Source organism: Melanerpes formicivorus, unplaced genomic scaffold (genome assembly GCF_026170545.1).
Source record: "Melanerpes formicivorus ecotype bairdi unplaced genomic scaffold, bMelFor1.0.p_v2 SCAF_5, whole genome shotgun sequence".
Lineage (NCBI taxonomy): Eukaryota > Metazoa > Chordata > Aves > Piciformes > Picidae > Melanerpes > Melanerpes formicivorus.
The window spans coordinates 20,428,254-20,450,174 of record NW_027142357.1 but is presented as its reverse complement, the minus strand read 5'-3'; the positions used below and the strand labels follow the sequence as shown (position 1 = coordinate 20,450,174).

At 36.3% G+C, this 21,921-nt stretch overlaps 1 protein-coding gene across 2 annotated transcripts in view; it reads right to left on the bottom strand.

The window, feature by feature from the left end:
• Positions 1–21,921, bottom strand: part of TLK1 (tousled like kinase 1) — a 68,959-nt gene that overhangs the window by 14,874 nt on the left and 32,164 nt on the right. For both annotated transcript variants that reach the window (XM_068138609.1, XM_068138608.1), the window contains exons 4-12: positions 18,398–18,473; positions 15,863–15,909; positions 15,452–15,538; positions 14,365–14,454; positions 13,461–13,553; positions 12,995–13,105; positions 11,200–11,336; positions 9,823–10,011; positions 1,469–1,535 (exon numbers count right to left, since the gene is read on the bottom strand). In XM_068138609.1, coding sequence (XP_067994710.1) covers positions 1,469–1,535; positions 9,823–10,011; positions 11,200–11,336; positions 12,995–13,105; positions 13,461–13,553; positions 14,365–14,454; positions 15,452–15,538; positions 15,863–15,909; positions 18,398–18,473 — 897 coding nt within the window. The remainder of the gene's footprint in view (positions 1–1,468; positions 1,536–9,822; positions 10,012–11,199; positions 11,337–12,994; positions 13,106–13,460; positions 13,554–14,364; positions 14,455–15,451; positions 15,539–15,862; positions 15,910–18,397; positions 18,474–21,921) is intronic.

Sequence of the window (21,921 nt, the reverse complement as noted above, 5' to 3'; positions counted from 1 at the left end):
GCACACACAATTGTCGATGTTCTTCCCAAAGGCTGACAAAAAAAAATAAATCCATCAGTTATGCCTCTTTTGGGCTTTTTTGTTCATATATTATGCAATTCAGTGGTTCTCAAAATGTGGTTCATAGGCCAATGTTAGTCTAAAGAGGACTGGCTGGTTGCATTGTTTCCAGCTGTTATTTAGGACACTCAGGCTGTGAATACCTTTAAGCAAGAATGAACCAGCTTAGCTGCCTCAGGTCACTGCTATATAAAAGGAAGTGAGAAAACAAGAGCCCCTCTCCAGGACCAAAGCTGCTAGCTGGAAAAGAATTTCCTGGGGAGCAGAAGGAAAAGAAAACTGGTTGTGGCAGCATGGACAGGACACCAAAAATAATAGCACTGGGAAAGCATCTGGAGATGCAGAAGGCAAGTTTAAAGAAAACAACCAACAACGTAACCAGTAAAGAAATACTAAGGAATAAATACAGCTACATAAAAAGAAGATAGTGAAATTGTTTTGCTTAGTTAATGACAAATTCCGTAGCGCACATAAGAATTAAAATGCAAGTATGCATTTTTGTTACTATTTTCAGATATATTCAAACATGATTTGCTAAGAAATAACTTTTGTTTCCCCTCTAGCATTTAGTCAAGAAGTTGCTTTGTATAAAAAGTACCCCAGCATTAATGCTCAAGGTGAAAGGAAAAAATTGAGGTATTAAACAACTTTGTAACAGTTTTCTTCATTGCATTTCAAATTTCCACTTGAAACATAAAAACAAAACAAAAAAACAGCAGCATGGAAAAAGCCAAACAGAATTTCCTAAGAGAATTCTGTGAAGTTGGTGCTACTTCTAAAGCACTAACAATAAAGAATTATGTGGGCAGTCTACCTCACTAGCACCAACAAGTTTATATGCAGATTCCCTGCCACAGGTTCAAGTACTTTCTTAGCATATTCTTTAAAAATAGCATCTGTGTTCTCAAGGGGTCCAGGTCAGTTTATTATAGTAGGATCTATAACTGGTGACTCATACATTTGAAGAGAATAGACCTGAAACTCCTGCAGCATTTCAAGGGAAAGAAACACTATGACCTGTTTCAACTGAACACCTCAAGAACTACTACTCAGCAAATAAAGGTAGTTTCCTTTCACACTTGTTGGGGTATTTCTGCCTGCTTCAACTGTCATTCCTTTTCACAGGTTATTCCTCAAAAATTTTACTTGAGTAAGCAAAAGGTTATTAATACCATAATTAGTATTCATGGTAAATTGCATGAAAAACCCCAACAACCCAAAACCACCACACCTGGCTTCAAAAAGTAAAATCCATTATTAGGCATAAAATTTAACAGTACTTTTAGTATTATGCTTTCCAATCAGATAGCTCTCAACAAGCCTTCTTTGTCATTTTGATAGTACTAGTTTCTGGTTTTAGTCAAGGTACAAACTAAATCAGAAAAAAAATTACAGACCATACACATACCTTTTTGAGATGTCCTAATCGAAGTTTGAAAATTTCTTCTTGCTCATGATACTCTGCTAGGGTCAAACTGAACAAAACCAAACAAATTATAGCTTTTGTATGACAGTAAATAAAATAATAGCATTCTTATGTAAATACTACAAGTAAATGCAGAATCTTATGTTAATTATTTACTATCACAATACTAGGACAACACTTTTTAGCCATCTGAACATCTTTGTTTGCAATTCCAGGGTCAAAACACTTACACAACGCCTGGTGTTCTGCAATACTAACCCTTTCCCACTGCACCATTTATTTCTGTTCTCACAGATAACCTGTTAAGATTATCTGAGTACATCCTCAATCATATCACCATCTCAGTATTTTAGCTGATGCTACTCCACTGTTTGATTCTCAGCTCTTAACACTTCATGAACCACAGGATGAAAACTCTAAAAACCAACTAGACAAGACTGGTAACACTGGATTTTTGAGCTGTAATCTCAAGAATGTAGTGCATAGCATAGAATGGAATCATTTTGTTTGGAAGAGACCTTTAAACTCAACCATTAACCCAACACTGTTAGGTCAAACCATACACTCCAAGTTCACTAACACTACATTTTGCATGAGAATACAAATTCAGTTTTGAATATACATGCAACTCTTGTGTTTATTCTCTTGTCGTGTCCCTGTATAAAAAGATTCTTGGCTACAATTAATTCAGTGGTCTCACTTGTCTGTAGACTTGCTGGAAGACAGTCAGTTACCATCTAGATTGTTCAAACAGACTAGTAACTGTGAAAACCATGCAGCATCTATCTGACAAATGATCAGAAAGGACACAGAAGACAAACCACCAAAGAAAAAAAACAAAAGAGACTTCAAATTCCAGAGAAGAAACCAAACATGTATAATGAAGGGGAACAGGAGATAGTGAAGGAGAAAAGTACAGCCTCCTTGAAAGCATTCACACAAATCCCTACAAACTAACTAAAATTAAACTTTTTATTGTTTTGTCTGGATTCTTGCATGGTACAAAGATAAAACTAATAGCACAACACAAAGTCCATATTTTAGCAGGCTTAATTATCAACTGTCTTGGAAAGATAAGTTACACAAAGTGTTTAGATGATTATACATGCCGTTCATATGCAAATCTAAGGAACTAGTGTCCAAAGAATCACCAGCAGTCCCCCAAGAGCTGAGAGACAAAGTTTTTTTTCTTACAGAAAATTACAAATTTGATAAAATTCGCAGAAATCTTAAATTAAAAAAAAAAAAAAAAAAAGTCAAACAAACACACACACCCCCCCAAACAAACAAACCAACCAACCAACACTCAGAAACTTATTTCCTTTTAAATTTGGGTAAATTTCACCACAGTTTTCAAAATTCTAAATCCTATCTTAGAAGTTGTTAATAAATGAGTGCATCTTTTCAGGATAAAACCTGGTGGTTCTAAGGCTTTCACAGAATGGTAGGGCTTAGAAGGAGCTTGTGGAGATCACCAAGTCCAACTTCCCTGATTTGATAAGTAACAATTTTTGCTGCCCCTTTTCTGCCTTGGCCAGGACAGAAGATTGAGTTGACCGCTTACACTCCATGAATATTAGTGAAAGATCCTTTTTTTTTCTTTTTGATGGCTACACTTAAGTTTCCAAGAATCTGGAAATAGCTTTATGGGACTGTCATCATTTCACCAACCTTCTGGTCTATAACACACAGAAAACAATCAGGTGACAAAAACACCCATGACCACATCCTGCCATAATCTGAGAATGAAGCAATCCTTTCTTTTAAGAGGCATCACATGAAGTTACCCTACATCTTTTTTATTCCCACTGGAATGAAAAGCAGCTTTGTATTTCAGTTAACAGACACCCCCAAACACTCTGAAGGCAATAGTCAGGAAATTTGCCTCTCCAAGAAAGGGAAAAGGTCCCTTAGTACCAGATTTTCAGAGCAAACATTTATATTTTTTCTTGTCAGAATCTCCTCTGGGTTTAAACAATTTATGCTACACCTTAAAAAAAGGGGGCATTAAAGAGAATGTAAAATGGGATGTCTCAATCGCCAGAAAAGCTGGCAATGCATCATCTGCACAGTCCAAAAACACCAGCAAGAAACCTAAGAAAACTGCCCTGCTTTCTGCTCTAACACACCTGCTAGATCTATCAAAAATGAACATTAAAGTCACACTAGAAAACTCACAGCAGCATCCTTGACATTTTTTCAATACTTCTGCTTAAACAGCAAACCAACATAGTTCTCAAAGCCAAAGTTTCAATGCTCAGTGTGCATTAGGTTGAATATTATTCTTTCCAGGTTTTTATCTACAGTAGAAATGGCAGGTTCTTGTGTGTCCTGAAACACAGATAGTAAAGTTTGTGTTTCTCAGGAAGAAGAGTATTTAGTTCACTTAGCAAAGCTGAACCACAACTAAAATGCACATAAAATACAGACTTTATGACATGACCTGACAGAATTTTCATTTAACACTGAGAACCCTAAAACCACAGATCCCCTGAAAAACTAACACTGTACCACATATGAGAACAGCACACAACAAACAGCAGTAGGAGAGTGAGAGTTGTGTGCTGTTTTCTAGCTAGAGGCTACCACCTCACTTAAATCATTCAGCTTAGACAGTGCATCCCATTAGCCCATCGCCTCCCCGGCTTTTGGAGGGCAGTGGCACACTGGAGGCACCTTCTAGAAACAGAATTTAACTATGGCACATCTGCAGAGAGGATGCTCCTCCTTTACCTGAGACACACAGGTCTCATCAGATGCAGAGAGAAGAAATATTGAAAAGCACAGGAGAGGGACATCAGACAGCAACAGGTTACTGTCATCCACTAAATGAGTTTAAGTTGGATAGTCAGCCTTGAGGCTGACCTGAAAAAAACTGAGGAAAAAGAGCAGCTAGGAGTAGGTTGCATAAATTAATCTGGTAACAGTCCTGACCATGATCTTTTCTGCTCAAAAATCACTGTCCAATAAATGCTGCTCTTTAATTGCCTACAACCAAATGAAACCATCATAGCGATGCAATAAATTCCTGAAACTCCCCTGGAAGCACTGGATGTACTCTGTGCAAGTCATGTCATTTCATTCTGACAGTGCACCTCTAAGAAAGCGGAGAACTTACCCAGTCTGAAATGGTTCATTATCACCAATGTAAACAAGTTTTTTTATTTAGCAAAAATAAGTTTCACAATCATTTAACTATATTTTCATATCCAGTTTTCAAAGGCTTTGACACCATTATGCATGAGTAGAGACATAATCAATCTTCTTGACTGAAGAAAATGGTTGAGATACTCAATACCTTCTTTGCCCCAGTCTTTAGCAATAGGACTAGTTCTTCCCAGGATACCCAGCCCTCTGAACTGGAAAATTGGGATGAGGAGCAGGATGAAGGCCCCATAATCCAAGAGGAGATGGTTAGTGACCTGCTGCACTGCTTAAGACATATACAAATGTATGGGGCCAAATGGTATACATCCCACGGGTACTGAGAAGTGCTCACCAAGCCATTAAAATAATTTATCATCAGTTCTGCCTATGTAGGGAGGTCCCAGTTGACTGGAGACTGGCAGATGTGACGCCTATCTACAAGAAGGGCGGGAAGGAGGATCCAGGAACAGACCTATCACTCTGACCTCAGTACTTGGGAAGGTCAGGGAGCAGATCATCTTGAATCCCACCATGCAGTGTGTACAGGACAACCTGTTCATGAACCAGGTTCATGAAAGGCAGGTCCTGCATGACAAACCTGATCTCCTTCTATGACAAGGTGACCTGCTTAGTGGATAGGGGAAAGACTGTGGATGTTGTTTATCTGGACTTCAGTAAGGCATTTGACACTGCCTCACTCAGCATCATTCTGGAGAAACTGGTCCCTCATGGCTTGGGTGGGTGGACGCTTCACCAAGTTAAAAAGTGGCTGGATGGCCATACCCAAAGAGTCCATGGAGTTAAATTCAGTTGGTGGCTGGTCACATGTGGAGTTTCCCAGAACTCAGTTTTGGGGCCAGTTCTCTTTAATACCTTCATCAATGATCTGGATAAGGGATTGATTACACCCTCAGGAAGTTTGCAGGTGACACTAAGTGGGATCTGCAGCTGACCTGCTTGAGGATAGGAATGCTCTACATAGGGATCCAGACACTCTGGATCAATGGGCTGAAGCCAGTTATATGACGTTCAAGGCCCAGTGCCAGGTCCTGCAGCTGGGTCACAACAACCCCATGCAACACTACAGGCTTGGGGAAGAGTGGCTGGAAAGGTGCCCAGCAGAGAAAGACCAGGGGCTGTTGAATATTCACAGCTGAATATGACCCAGCAGTGAGCCCAGATAGTCAAGGAAGCCAACAGCATTCTGGTCTGTATCAGGAATGGTGTGGCCAGCAGGACCAGGGAAGTGTCCCACTGTATTCAGCACTGGCGAGGCCACACTTCAAATACTATTTTCAGTTTTGGACCTCTTGCTGAAAGAAAGACATTGAGGACCTGGAGTGGGTCCAGAGAAAGGGAATAAAGATAGTGAAGGGTCTGGAGAATTAATCTTCTGAAGAGCAGCTGAGGGAACTAGGCTTGCTTAGTTAGGAGAAGAGGAGTCTGAGTGGAGACCTTATCGCTCTACCTGAATGGAGGTTGGAGTGAGGTGGGTGTAAGTCCCTTCTTCTCACTAGTAACAAGGGAGATGACCTCAAGTTGGACCAGGGGAGGTTTAGATTGGGTATCAGAAGAGATTTCACTAAAAGCGTTATCAAATACTGGAATAGGTTCTGCAAGGAGGTATTTAAAAGATGCAGAGATGTTGTACTACGGGACATGGTTTAGCAGCAGACTTGGTAGAGTTACATAATGGTTGGACTCGATCTTAAATCAAATTGAAACAAATCCATGATTCCTTACCCTTCTTCCTCACAAGGTCAGACAAAACCTTCTTCCATGATCAAAATACTCTTACTAGTGGGCACAGACAAGATAAAACCACAAAGCAGCCATCCTCTCCTTGGATTTCACAACAATCAAGCCTGGCATATTTACAACCATCTCTCCTCCTACTTTTTCCCAGTTGAAAAATCATCCTGGATACACAGGCACAGCAGAACACAGTCATGACCTCAAACAGCCATACACAAATCCAACATGCGGTATTTGCTACCATTTCCAAAGTGCTTCTTTTTTGGTCCAACCTTATTGTCACTCTAGTTCCTCAGGTTTCTATAAGGATGAGCAGACACTGACCAAGTCAAAGCCTTCTGTGGGGTCTTTTCACCCATTGTTTCCATGTTTGCCTTAGAAAGAGACTGCCTCAGGAAAGGAGCTGTTTTCACTTGTCCTGTAAAGCCCAGACACATTGTTGGCACTTCAGCCTGAAAAAGATTCTGAATTTTTTTTATTTTTTTTGTTCCATACAGAATAGAATGCTCCCTCTAAATGATGCATTTGTTCAGCTATATTAGCAAATTCTGCCAGCTTCCTCTGCTCTCCTATTCCAAATCGCATGCAGGGACAAGACACATGCAGCCTCCCATGGAAGAACTGGGAAGCAAAGGAAGAGGTAATAGGGAATGGAATACAACTGAAGCTGCACAGGAAGGACTGTGCCACCTAAACTAACTAAAATCTTGTTCCTAGAAATAATTATCTAGTGAAGTAAGAGCTACTTCCAAGAAGTGGGGACGAGAATTATAATCTCTCAAGACTCCTAAGATTTTGGAACAGATCTTTTGAACAGATTTTTCCAAGGGTAAGAAGGCAACTTCTACTTCAAATGAGAATATAAATGTTTCTTTTGAAAAAATATTTTTAAATGTATTTCAATGTATTCCTTTTATGCAAGAGTAATAAATTTTGTTTGCTCGATAGAAGAGAGATCTTTCAGAACTGAAACCACTGTTTAGTTTTGGCTTGGGCCACAAAACCAGAATGATGGAAAACCAGGACAATGTTTAGACTTATCTGTTACATGGTATTTAACTACCAAATCTGCAGTTCATTCCTAGGCCACTGGCAGATGGCCACTTTTATACAAGTAACTTCAGTGCAAAAATTTGCTTTTACCTTTGAATCAGAGACCATAGTACATTCAGCTAAACTAAAACAATATCCTTATTAACACCTTCAATCCAACCATTAACACCTGTTTTCATAAAGGCTGTCAATAATACTGCTTGTTGCAACACTATAGATCAGTTTGTCTTCACTACCTACAGCTGGAGACATTTTCTACAGCAAATAATACAGCAGAAGAGACACTTGCAACCCCTAGAAAGTTGTTTGGTTAAAATTAAAGATCTGACTAATCACTTGCATATATGTTGTACTGAGTTGCTAATGGTTCATTTCATTAATTTCAAGTGGCTCTGCATTTCCCCATGCCTCATATAAACAGAACCTCTTCCATTTGGCTGTACTAATTAAGATCATTACTTTTGAAGTAACATAGGAACAGCAATAAGCACAATGTAATACGAAGGAATCACATAAAGCAGATGACAAGCTTACTTGAAAATGGAAGTGCACAATTAATAATAGTTTTACCAAGATACACAAAACATAGTTAATCCCATACTGAGAAGTAGAGAGATGCCAACACGTAACAGCACTATACAAAATTATAACTAATCCTGAACACAAACATTAAAAAAAAAACTCTGAAAGCATGATGTGTCCTAATGATTTTGTGACCTAAGGACACATAGACCTTCTCAAAGGTCTGAAACAAAAATTTTAAGATTATAATATAGACAAGCAATCTTATATCTGGATCAAATTAGATACTTAAAAGAAAAGCAGTTCTGATTTAGTATCAGTTTATGTTCATGCTAGCTTCAGCTATAGAAGGGCAATTCTGATTGTTCTCTCGGCAATTCTACAATCAGCAAGCATTTTCATGTGCCATTTAACATGCAACTAGTTAAGCCAAACAAAATGAAAATTTGTGAAGCTTTTAGTAATTTGGAAATTATTTAAAACTGCCTGACAACAGAAAATATTCAGAACTCCATTATCAGGAAATCATCTTGTCCTACTTAAGAGCTAGAATGTTTCTTCTATATTTTTTTTCCCAAAGGTGTATTTTATCACCTCCTAAAGCAGCAATAAGATATGGATATTTAACACAAAGACATGTCCAAAAATTGGCAAATTAAAAGTTCTGTAATTTTTTAGGTCTTTTCCATTACTTAAATGTCATATGTGATAACAAGAGGTACTATATTAAAATAGAAAAGTATTTGTAACACATCAATAATCTTTACCATACTATTCTGAAGTATTATGTTTTAAGAAGAAATGTAGGTGCCAATACTAAAGAATCTATTTGAGTGATGATTCTTCAGTTCTCTACCAAAATACACAACTAACATTAATCAAGATTTGCTTACATGCATAGTCTTACAAAGTTTCACAAAGTGAACTTTAAGAACTACATGTTATGCAAAACACATAGTTGTCTCCACACTGATGGTCTAAACATTTGTGCTTTGCAGATCTACCCACAATGAATTATATGCTCCCAGAGGTACAAATTGCTACTTCCACAAGTGACAGGTGACCACGTTCAACACAGGTAGCCTATTTCTGCAAGGTAACAGATTGATTTTTTGTCTTTTTAACTTTAGCTATTAGTATTAATTTAAGCTGAACACTATCATCTACAGCCTCTTCACATCAAGGGCAATAACTGGGATCTCCAGGCAACTTCTTAAAATGCTCAAATTAAATGTCTGTGCCTTGAATGATACCATTTCTGTCTGTAGGAAAAAATGTCACTTGAGAAGTGGAGAATTCTTTGATAGCTCTTGACTTTTATGTCTAAATGACAAAAAATTCAACACTGTAAATATGTGAAATGGGATCAGTAACTTCTGACAGTTGCTCTCAGGATCTATCATTCAGAAGACAAAAAAAGCACCTTTACTTTTTCCATTTATTTTTAAACTTGTCTTCAAATACTAAAGACTGAAAAAAGTTCTTGTAACATGAAAAACTAATTTATTTCAAACTGAAGGAGAGGCTCCTAAACCAATATGGATAAAGAAAAGTCCACTATCAAAAGTATCAGTGACATTACAAGAGTAGGAAACCAGAGTGATCCTTTAGATCAGGAAAACAGAAAGAACATTGCACAAACACAGAATGGGCCTTTCTCTGGTGACTTTACCAAAAAATAAATTGGGCAATTGTGCATCTTCAGAGGCAGTGGTGCAAATTTCCCTAACATCAGCAAGTCATCAGTGAGAATATAGCTGTTGAATATATTGTGTCTTTTTATGCTGTTATTTGAATAGAACTCACACAGACAATATCTGAGAATTTATGTAAAAGACTGATTGAAATGTTAAACTTACAGCTGTGGTAAATTGGGTCTAACAAAGGGATCGTTTTCTGCCCCATTCACAGCTTTATTTTTCCTCTGCTTGGGTTCAGAATTGGCAGATGGTGCCTGAGAATTATTTGTAGTTGGAGGTTTTCGCTTGGCCAGGAGCTTTCTTTGCCTTTCAATGTCTTCCCTTTGTTGATTCACCCATTCTTGCTGCCTGTAAACCCCAAAAAAAGCTTTATTAAAGTTTCATCATTTTGCGGTTTTTAAAAATCTTTTTTAACTGATAAAGCATTGAGGAATTTTTAGAAAACAGACTGCACACATGAAAATGTTTCCTAGGAAAAAGAACACCAATATTCTTCATGAAATGAAACCATTTTGCTGGTTTTGGAACAATTTACTTTTGAAATATGTGGTGTTTCTTTTGGGGGTTGTTTTGGTTTTGAAACTGTTACACATGATTTCCACCCGGGCGGGGGGAAGAAGTATCTGAGCTAGTGGATATCTTCTTCTATATCATCAATCAAAATGTAACAGTGTCAATGGAGAGTACTTCATTCTTACAGGCCAAATACTGAATTTGAACTGACAATTCCCACATAAATCATCAGTTTGGTTGTATGGCAGCTTTTACCCAAAACACACATACTGTTTTCAAGATTGCCTTAACAAAAACAATGCCCTAGGCAATCACATAATGCCAAGACTTTGTATTCCCTTCAAAAACTGAAATCTTGGTGAATTACTCTTTCATATATAGAGATAAAATTTGACTCATTATCAAAGAACATCTTTTGAGGCATCACATAATTATTTTACTATGGTCTCTGATGATCTTCCACAGAGGTTTTCCTTGGCTCATATTTACTGAAATACCTGTTGCAGCAGCTCTTTTTCAGGTGACTGCTTTCTCACATCCACCTGCACTAGACCCTAACTGAGGCTGCCAGATTTCTCACTCCTTGTTCACAGCACTGAGGAGCTGGATGCCTGAAAAAGCTGCTACAGAGATGGATGTAGCCAATCAGAACTTCACAGGCCTTTACCTGCCCAAATGATCACCAGGTGATACATAGTTAGCTGCTTGAAAAAAAAATCAGTGCTTTAGCTTTACAATGCTTTCTACCAGCTGAGTTGAATAAATATGTGCTGCACATTTAGTACATCCGTGCTCTTCTAAGATAGTTAATATAAAGTCAAACCAAGATATTTTTCAAAGACACCCAACCTTAGGTATTCTCTCAGCTGATTAAGCAAGCTCTGTACTGTATTCTGTCTTCAAAAGGAAAGGCAAAATACAGCACATGAAAAGTGCTCTAAACCTAGAACCTTAGTAATAAAAAAAATCCACTAGAGGGAACTAACAATTAGTGACAACTTTAAGAACATAGCATTGACTAACTTCACAAGATTTTGAAATGCAAAGCCATCTGTCCACTGTTCAGTAAATGAAGCACCATGACGAACTGTTGTAAAATGCCCCAGGCGTAATCTGTCTTGCATGCTCTTCTCTCTGCTTGCCAGTTTTTCCTGCGTGCTCTAAGAAAACAACCACAATTTTCATATTTAGTAATACCAAAGTGTTAAAAATTTCAATAAAACATTCAGGATTTTTTCTTCCCACAACTTTCTACAGGAGGAATAAAAGGAAAGTAGATTAAAATATCTTTTATTACTTTTTTCCATTTATACTAATTTCCACAGGTGCAGTTGACAGAGTTGATACTAAGAACAATTTGCGTGCACGGTTGGACTCAGTTTTCCTATGAAGTTTGCTGTTCTTCATAATTAACAAACATTTTATTTGTAAATATAGCAACACTGTTAAAAGTATCAAGCATAAAATTAAGATTATGTCTGTACATGTCTATTACACTAAATGAATCTGCTTAGATACAAGAAAGTGCAACTACTATACTTAGCCTGGAAACTCCCTTGACAGAGTATCTATGTTACTACTTGCACCAAACTGACTGAGCTCAAGAATCTCTATGTGGGAATGCACTGCAGTTACACCTAACTGCAATCAGATATTCACTTGCAGTAATACAATACAATACAATAACTACTGCAAACATTCTTGGGATGTGATAAATGAGCCTGCCCAGTTTGCTTCAGCACAAGAAAAAAAAAAGGCACTGTAAACATTGCTGATGGACAGAAACTTCTTTGATTATTACAAATTATTTCTTCTTAAGAAATGCCCATGGTCCAAAATCACACATGCACAGGAAAAGTAAGTGAGAAGTTGACAGAATTAAGCACTTTTGTGCAAACAGGCTTCTAGACCGAAAAGGATGCCTGCACAGACTTTCAGGAAAAATGGTCTCAAGGTGCCCCCCCCAGAATCATGCTCAAGGGATCTGATACATCTTTATCCTGCATTCCCTTCCTGCTGGAACTTAAAAAAAAAAAAAAAAAAAAAAGACTGCAGTAATTCATTCATGGTTTGGTAGTGAGGAAAATCCCTAATACCCTGATGGATCAGTTAGTGCCCTTGTACCTGACAGCAGCATCTAGCAGCTAGTGCTAGGGAAGAGACTTAGTTGTTTACCTTGAACTTTTTTGTGTCCCAAGTTGTAATAAGCTGATTTTTTTATTCACTTTTTGTTAGAATTTTTTAAAAATAAGGCTATTTTAAGGAGGGAGAAAAACAAGATATCCTTGTCTTAAGAAACTGCTGTTAGCTTAAATATAGTTGACATTACATCTGAGGTATTTCTTTTACAGTACTACGAATGTAGATGGCTACCTTAGTTACCTTGTTTCCACTAATTCTGAGCTAACATAGTGCTTTATCATTCTACATAAAAAATCTCAGCCACTTAAGTGTCTCATCAACAGATTTTATCCATCTCCTCTCCACAACAGAAATTTTTTTAATTCACTGTCTAGAAGTCTGTCTAGAAAATTTGCCACACACCACAGCGTTACCTTTCATCATTTGCTGCATCTGAATTACTTTTAAAGGGAAAACTCCCCTTAGCTTAAAAAAGGCAAATTTTCCATCATCTCAAAAAGACCTATCATGTTGGTTTTGCCTATTCAGGCTTACAATGAAACACTAATGCCAGACAGAAACCATGCATATGAACTTTCAGTCTCAGAGACTAAGATGAAAAAGTGCAAATGAAGGAATCATAATGGAGTTTTATAGCACCCTCACAGCATTCATCACAAACATTTTAAAAACTTACCTTTTCAATTAGAAGTTTCTTGCTCATTGAAATACATTTGTTTAACCTTTCTTTGTATTTTTCAAGTAGCTTTTGTTGTTCATCTATTTGTCTTCTAAGATCACAGTTAGCCTAATAAATATACACAAAATATGAAAAGATATAATCAAACCAGTATTTTCATCAGCTGTCTCAGAAAGTACAGGTATCTATAAATTTTAAAATATTTAATTATTAAGAGTCTACAAACTTACTTATTAACAAGTCACAGTGTAGAAGCAGGAAACCATCTTATGCATTTCATTTTACAGACTTCTCAGATGCTCAGAAAAATAAATGTACAAAAATTAAAAACTTGTTTGACCCTTTAATTTAGGTTAGTTCCAGGATAATTTGTAAAAGGATTATTCAGACATTTAAAATATTTGCCTCAGATTTACTATCTGACTTGCTGAATAAGTATCTTTACCTCCTGTGTAACACTTACCCTGAGTAAGTCATCTATACGACCTTCTTTCTTTTCCAAGTCTTGATTTTTATTACTTTCTAGTGCAGCTAATTTCAGCATTGTGAGATCAGTCTAAAAAGAACAATTACAGCATTATTTTTCTCATGTTTGTTACACAGAGAAATAAACTCTTTACAAAAACATTCAGCAAGAGCATCGTGTCATGTTTTCATGTTTTGTGCGACATTGACGTTTTTTACTCAAAATTCCTTTCCCTCTTCACGCAGACAACTATGAACAGTTGGCAGAAACCACTAACAGTGCCAAAAGATTTCATCACTGACTGAAGAGTTATTGTTCACAAGAAAGTATATAAAATGGAGCAAGAACGTCAGCTAATGACTTTAAATTCTCTCTGCTCAACAGGTGAAGCAGCCTTGTTATGACCAAGTTGTGAAAGACAAAACAGATCACACTGGAAATGGCAGAGAGGATAAAACAGCTGCTTTCAGCTTTTAGAAGTTACAGTTATCACTTGATCTTTCTGATGAACCATACCTCCTTTTTTTTTTTCTCAATACTGTATTTTAAACGGAATATGACAACAGCAGCTGTCACTTCAGATACTTGAAAGAGCACCTTCCACTTTTAAGATCACACAACAGTTAAAATCTTAAGCAAATGCCTACAAATGACATGGTCATCTAACTAGTCATGAAGTGCAATGTTGGAAACAGAGCAAGTGCAGAGCACTAAACTAATCAGAGACTTAAATAACGAGCTTATGAATTTAACAGAAAAAATGCTTTGCCAGATTGCAAAAAAGCAGATTTGAAAGCCTTTTAGAGTTTAGAAGAAGTTGAAAAATAAACCAATAAACATATCTACCAGTTTATTCTACAGGCTGAAGTGATATTGGATAGCTTTACTGAAAAATAGTTACCTGAGTAATTTTAAAAGATAACTGCTTTGGTTGCGTGATAGGGTGGTCCCCAAAAGCTAATGAAGTAGGAGAAGGACTATTCTGTCGCACCTGGAATGCATGAAAACAACAGACTTCAGATAAAACTGTACCAGTCAATTATAAACGTAGGGGAATAGGGTATTTGGTATAGAAGATACTACTTGGAGCACGGTACTAAGAGCTATCACTATGCTGTTACAAATCACTTGAAAACTAGTATTGTCACTTTTGGGAAAGAGATTGAAAGATTTAAGACAATAGAAGATTGGTATAAGGTAGTATCACAGCACTACTCAGACTTATTTTTCTGATTGTAAGCTTTCACAACTCCAAAATAATGCGAGTTATTTTTTGAATGATTATTTCCCATTGGAGAACCAGAACACAAATCCCATTAATGAAATTTCTCAAAACCTACTCGTTTGTGTGAATGAGATGCTTATCAAGCCAAATCTCACAATCTGTATTACACTTCCTACTGTTAACAAGATAAGACGATGCCTGAAAGCTGAGGTCTACCAGCAGAGAAAACAAGTCCTTCCTGTAGCAGGCAGAATCTGGCTATTTAGAATTTGATGTGGGTATACTTAACACTGAAATTGAGCATATGAGAAGGAAAAAGTCCAAACATTAATTAGCAAGACCAACAAAGAGGACTGTAAAAGGATACAGGGTAATTAAGCTTCAGTTATTAGAAAAACTTATGATTTATCAAGAACTGAGCTTTTAAAAGTCCTGAGTTTGAGGTTCACTTTCCTTGGGAGTAACAAAAATCCTCTACATGTTTATGTGAGTCTTGTGAATAGATATCGTTAGAACATTTTAATGTTAGCCAATGTTTTATTTTAACAATGTGTTTTAAAATGATGCTTTAGGGAAAAAAGCCCCAGCATAAACAAAATTTTAGTTTTACTACTTAAATTGATTTTTTTTCCTGCTGAAAGAATGAACCCCTTCCTAGGATTCCTTCCTTTGAAAACTATTCCCTTGAATATAGATTCTTTTCAACTATTCTACTTTTAGACTATTAAAGCATCTCCAACAGTTATGAAGTTCATAAACTTACAGAAGAAGGAGCGGAATGTGAATTCTGAGGAGATCGGATTGCAGGAGGTACACCTCGCACTGGACTAGAGCCGTTTCCACCTTGGTACTGCAGAGAAGATATGGCCCTCCAATTAGTCAGTCTTCTTACAAACATACACTATACTGAATGACACAGCTCATCTGTACACAGAATTTGTAAATCAGGTTGTATTACTTTTATAAATGTAACCTTAAGAAAACTTAAAGAAAAGTGTAGAAGAAAATGGGTTTTGTATTTTAGCTTAGTAGAGACTGCATTCCTGCTTCAAGGCTTAATCATCACATCATCAAGAGGACTGTCCATTTCAAGCAAAGATTTTGTTAACAATTAAAATTAAAGTTTGTAAATTTTAAAGCTTAAGTAATTTTTACAGCTACACAAAAACCTTACCTCAAAATAGTCACTAATTTTGTGACCACGTCCCCCAATACTCTTTCCTGAAAACAAATAGGAGAATTAATTCAATAAATTACTTAAAGATATGCCTAACATTTTTACCTATACAGTAATTATAGCAAAGTCTTACCACTTATTAATTGGCTTTCTTTCATGTACTAGTATGTGATCTCCCTACACAGATAATTAAGGAACTGGCATCAGCAAATATTTACATATTCCTTTTATTGGTAAATCAGAAATTAACTCACACTTCAACTCTGAAAACAGATTAGTGCAGACTGATCAGTAAGCCTAGACCTCTTGCAGGTAACAGCAAACTCCTATCTCATCCTACAGGTTAAATTTTTAGCTCTAAGTCCCTCCTCTTTTCAAGCACTGATCTCACAGTTCAGCCACTTCCAAAATATCAAATTAACCAAATAAACATTATACACTCCACATTAGCTATTGTGCTTAAATGTTCAGCCCAAGGATTTCCCTAAAAGCCAGTAACAGGGTAGACATGGAGGCTAAGTATTTCCATTCCTCTCAACCTGATTATGGCTAACTCACAGAGATAATGAGATGAGAATGAGAGAGAGGAGAATTTCTCTTATCTTAGTCAGTACTGAGACTTCAGCAGCACCAACGTGAATTAATCTTTCTTGAGCGTGACTTGATCTATATGTAGCATTCAAAAGATCACATCCAATGTCTTACCAAAGGGTATAAATGTTTTACCACAGAATCATTTGGGCTGGAAAAGACCTTTAAGATCAAATCCAACCATTATATTCAGCTCTGAAACAACTGATAAATCTTAAAACTGTATTTGTCTGTTGTATAGGCCAGACTATATGTTAGGAGTTGTCTTGAAAACAGACCAATTCTTGTGATAAATTAGGAGATCGTTGCCCATAGGTCTGAAAACATAATTCCAAACTTTTTAGCAAACACTTTTAAGCTTTTATATTTCTATTCCAGTATGTCTCTATATTGGCACTGCTGCATAACTTTGTCACTAAGAAATGAAGTAAAGAAAACTCTGAATAATCCTTTTGGTGTCAAACTTTTAAACAGAAATATATAAAATACTTCAAAGCCTTAGAACAGCACAGAGTAGTAAGTCCACTAATAGTTGCCCAGTTAGTGTACAAAGCTATTCACCTCTAGCCAATTCTTTACTTCAATGCTTAATTCTCACATATTGTTTTATCAAATTAAATTTTGTTTTCCTCCAAATAAATGAGACTGAGTGCATTCACTTCAGTATAGAAAAATCTATTTTATGCCATGTCACAGAACCATGCACTCAAACACATCAGATTATTTTGGCACAGTCACTTAGAAATAGATTTACACTGATTTTATCTCCCTTTCCAATTTCCTCCGTGTTCTAAACACTTCAACTCAACATTTACAGATTATTTTGCATATTCCAAAGTTAAAATCCCAGGCATGCAATATACAAGAGATGGACCGCTTTTTCTTTTTCTAAATACAATAGTAGTAGCAGTATTTGCTGTGCTTCAACTGTACTGTACCACTCCAACACACTGCAGTTTCCTAGACCAGTTCCTTGAGAATATTGCAGGGCAAACTATTTACTGTCAGCAGCAGTGAAACTGAAAGAGTAATAACACATTATGATCATACTGTCTCTGCCATGAAGTTTCTAAAATTTCCATTATCTCTAACTTCAGCTCCCACTGGTAGTAGGAAGGATAGGCTATTAGAACAATAGAAATAGGAAATTTCATTAAAATTCTTTGAGCAAAACAGGTCTCTATAAAGTAATACAAATAAATTAATTTTACTCAAACTACACAATTTTGCTACTACAAGCATGTTGCATCATGAAGACTTCCAGATATGGAGACCATTTATATATCTGAAGTGGCATTTCCCAGTTTGGTCAGAAACCAAAGACAGTTAATACAGATGTTATCAAAACTATTTCTGCTCCTCTTTTGATGATTTCTTCTCTTAGGTTAAATTTCCATCATTCCTAACCAAAAATCACATTAAAGAGAGGAATCATAAAACCTATACTTCACATATATGAAATTGGAAACCAGTCTCATTGTGATTTCCCCATCCTTCTAGATAACTACACTCCATGGAATCCATAGAAAGGGGAGAATAAAATTAAATTTTAAATATAACTGAAAAACAAACAAACAGGCATTATAATTGGGAATCACTTTCTCTCCTTATCTACTGAAAAAACAAAACCCAACAAACCACAAAGGTATGTTGGTTAAGGGCTGCAACAATTCTTCAATTCTTAGAAAGCATACAGAATTTCATCATAGCTGCAAGTGCTACAGATGGTGCACAATCCTTATGGGCAATTACCAGGTCAATTCACATTTTACTTGCCCACCCCTTATAGTGACAAATGGTGGAGCATTAAACACATAATTTATCATCCAAACGCCAACACCTAAACTCCCAATTTTTTAAAGCCAACAGTCAAAACTGTGTGTGTTAAAACGTGATTGAATACATGCAGTAACTATCAAATTAATTTACACTTTAGTTTACCTTGGCTGCTTTCACTCTGAGTGTCTGCTTTTCTTTTTCTTCCTCTGGAAGGTTCTGACTGTTTCTTCTCTGGAGTCTACAAATAACAAAAAGACTATGATCCAACAACAGCTCTATTCATACATATTACTGTTATATTATTGTGGAAAAAAATTTTAAATCCTCATTCATAAAACATGATTCCACAGTTGAGCAGGGATGTAATTTCAGATCGTGGTTAAAGCAGATAACAGGATCCTTGGTCAATCAGATAAATACAAGCTAGAAAAGATATTTAAGAAAGTGAGAAATAATTTTGACAATTTCCCAAAAGGCATTCTACATGTTAACTGCAAAGCAATTATGCATTTATATCTATTCTGGGGTTTATGAACACCCAGTTTTATTTCACTTATGGCTACATTTTACCAAGATCTTCATACTATAGTTGTGGGTGGTTTAAAGCTTAATAGTTGGTGATATAAGCTAATTCTTGATAGTGTTTTCAACACCTTGCCACAGTATGAACACAAAGGTCTAGACCTCCAGTAAGAAGCCAATAATATTATGTGGTTCTGGAAGAGCAAAAGTCATTTCCAAACTAATATAAACTAGATTTCTAGAATCTGCTCAGGGTCTTAAAACAAACCAAATCAAACTGTGAGCAATTGCTCAAAAAGTGGACATCTATGCACTGTGTATACACAGCGTAGCCCCTGGCTCCCTGTCCCCTCCCCCCCCTACAGTTGTATCTCAGGCAAGTAAAAACATCAATGGTAAGTGGAAAAATATAGATATCCTAACAACTTTTTCCAGAAGTATTATATATAGTTGCCTAAAAACTACAATCAGTATGTGTAACACATAACAAGAAAGGGCTGTGATCAGAAGCATCTCTAAACTGTATTTGCTCTTCTTTGATCTGAGGATTCAGACTAGTTAGTTTCCCCAGTGTAAGCTAAATTCTACAAGCTTTTTTGGTTCAATAAAAAAGTCCTGTGGCTGTGGCTGTGTGTATTCGGCCTCTAAGCAGCCTCATACCAGGAAATAGACAAAGCATAGAAGCCATTACATAAACTGTTTCACTATTAAGAAATCAAAGTTCCCTAATACCCTGAACTAAATTTGAGATTAGTGTTAAAATGTTTCTTTTTTGTTAATGATTCTATCATTTCTTTGTTTCATTGCATTTGTTACTTGTACTCCACGTATTCTTTCGCAACACAGAAAATGATACCAAAATTAAAATTTGACTCACCATGAAAAGCATTTCAAGTATGTTTAAGATTCACATGGATCTTTAAAAAAGAGAGAAGTTTCCTACAAATACACAAATACCCTAAACTATTTATTTTGGCGAGGACCTACTTTGCGTTACTTGTGATACACAGAAAATTATCAGTCAAGAATAGTCAGGGTGAGAGAGGCCTTCATTACCTATACCATGAATTTTCTAAAGATTAAGCTCTGTGGATAGCTTCATAAAACACCTTGGGAAGTCTTGCAGTTGTAACTACAAATGAAGTTGAAACTGCACATATTTTATTTTAAATTACTAATTTCCTACCAAAATCTGCATCTTTTACAGTACTATCAACAAAATACAACACTGATCCCTGGAAACAAATTTATCTTAAGACTATCCTCACGGTAAGACTACTTCCAGTCACTTCAGAGGGGTTTACATACAGCCACGATTCACAATAAAATCCCACTTACTTCATAAGCAAGACAAAAGAGTTTTGAAGTTCCCCAAGGTGAAAACTGTAAAGCTATAAAGCTACCCACAGTTTGGCACATTAGCAGAGCCTCGTACATCACGGTCTTGATCGTAGTTTACCCTTCATGCTTCTCTTGAGTCTCCTCTTTGCACAGAGAGTTTTAAATCTTAGGTTTTCACATCCTCTTTTATAAAATAAACATTTCTAAGTACTTAAGTAGTCAATCTCCTTTGAAAAATTACTTATCTGGGTATTTTAATGTCTTTTATGTACAGTTAAACACTTTCTACCCATTACTGCAGAACTGGTAAGAGCGTAACTCAGGATGTTAATTTTGTAGAGGGGGAAAAAAGTGTAATAAACCCAAAGACTTCATTTTTTGTCTCCAAATACATAAATTTCCAATATGTTTAAAAGTTATGATTAAGCTGCTAATAATTTTCATATGCATGAATTAATGGTTTTCCACCATTGTTTTATTCTAAATCCTACTCCTCAACCCAAAGCTTTACAACTACAGCAAACAAACACAGCGTGCTGTTTTCCTCTGCCACACACTATAAATTCCAATTAGGTCAAACCTTTAGTTACTTCTGAAATTACATTTATAATGAGAGATCTGTATTATTGGGAACTGTAGCAACTAAACAGTTACAAGCAAGCAGAACAAAACACTGAAATAACTAATCGAAACAGACAAATCAAGCCACAGACAAGGCTGTTGTCTTTTAAATAATTCATTATCTACAGAGAATAGAAAATTCTAGTTATAAGTAAAACAATATATTTATAACCAAAATAAGGGGGAGTAATTTACTTTAATAAGGAGTAGTGGGGAAGTGCAAAATACTGGAAGATTACTAGAAGCACTTGTTCACAACCTGAGGTAGCCACGTTAGTGTGTTTTTTTTTTAATCTATGACTAGCTAATACACACTCAAATTAAGACCTATGCACAACTGCAATGAAACATTTATTAAAAGTAATGTGTACATTTACAAAGAAACTGGAATACAGGTCTGGATATTAAGATCAAACATCCAGCAAATGGTTATCACTCATATGGCAGGGGGGTTGGAACTAGATGATCCTTGTAGTCCCTTCCAACCCTGACAGATACTATGATAATGCTACACTGAATCCACAACAAAGCCTGGTTTCAAGTTATTTTGCCGATCCAAGTTTACCTCTGTGAGGTATCTCAATTAAAATAATTCTTCAGGTAAGTTTCCTCTCTTCATACATCCAGTAGAGGGGAAAAAACAACCAAAAAGCAGACAATGGTTCTAATAGCTGTACTTTCTCCAACCCCTTGTGCAAAAAAACCAAAACAAAACACCACACTGCAAACAAAAAAACCACAACCAAAACCAGCAGCAACATCAAAACCACAACTCACACCAGACAAACAAAAAAGGCTGTTTGGGAAGCCTGCTTTTCTTTGGAAAATAAGTGTAAAAGACTTTCTAATAATGCGCCACTTAATGATGAAAGTGCAGAATGACAACACTAATGTATCATATAGATTTGATCAGAAACTGACATTCTTGATAGAAATTAATTTCAATGATTCTGAGATTTGCATTTCTACTTCCACTCCCCCCCAAAAAAACTATTGTTATACAACTGTTCTCTCTCAACATCAAATGATGGCTCTGATTCCCATATGAGTAAGTCTTTGTATTTCTACACTACTATGCACAAGAGGAATTCCCTACTATTATGAAACTTCCATTGTCACACCATTAAAAAAACCCAAACACACACAACAAAAAAAACCCATAAAAATCCCACAATCTGTTTGCAATATGAAGAACTTAAGCA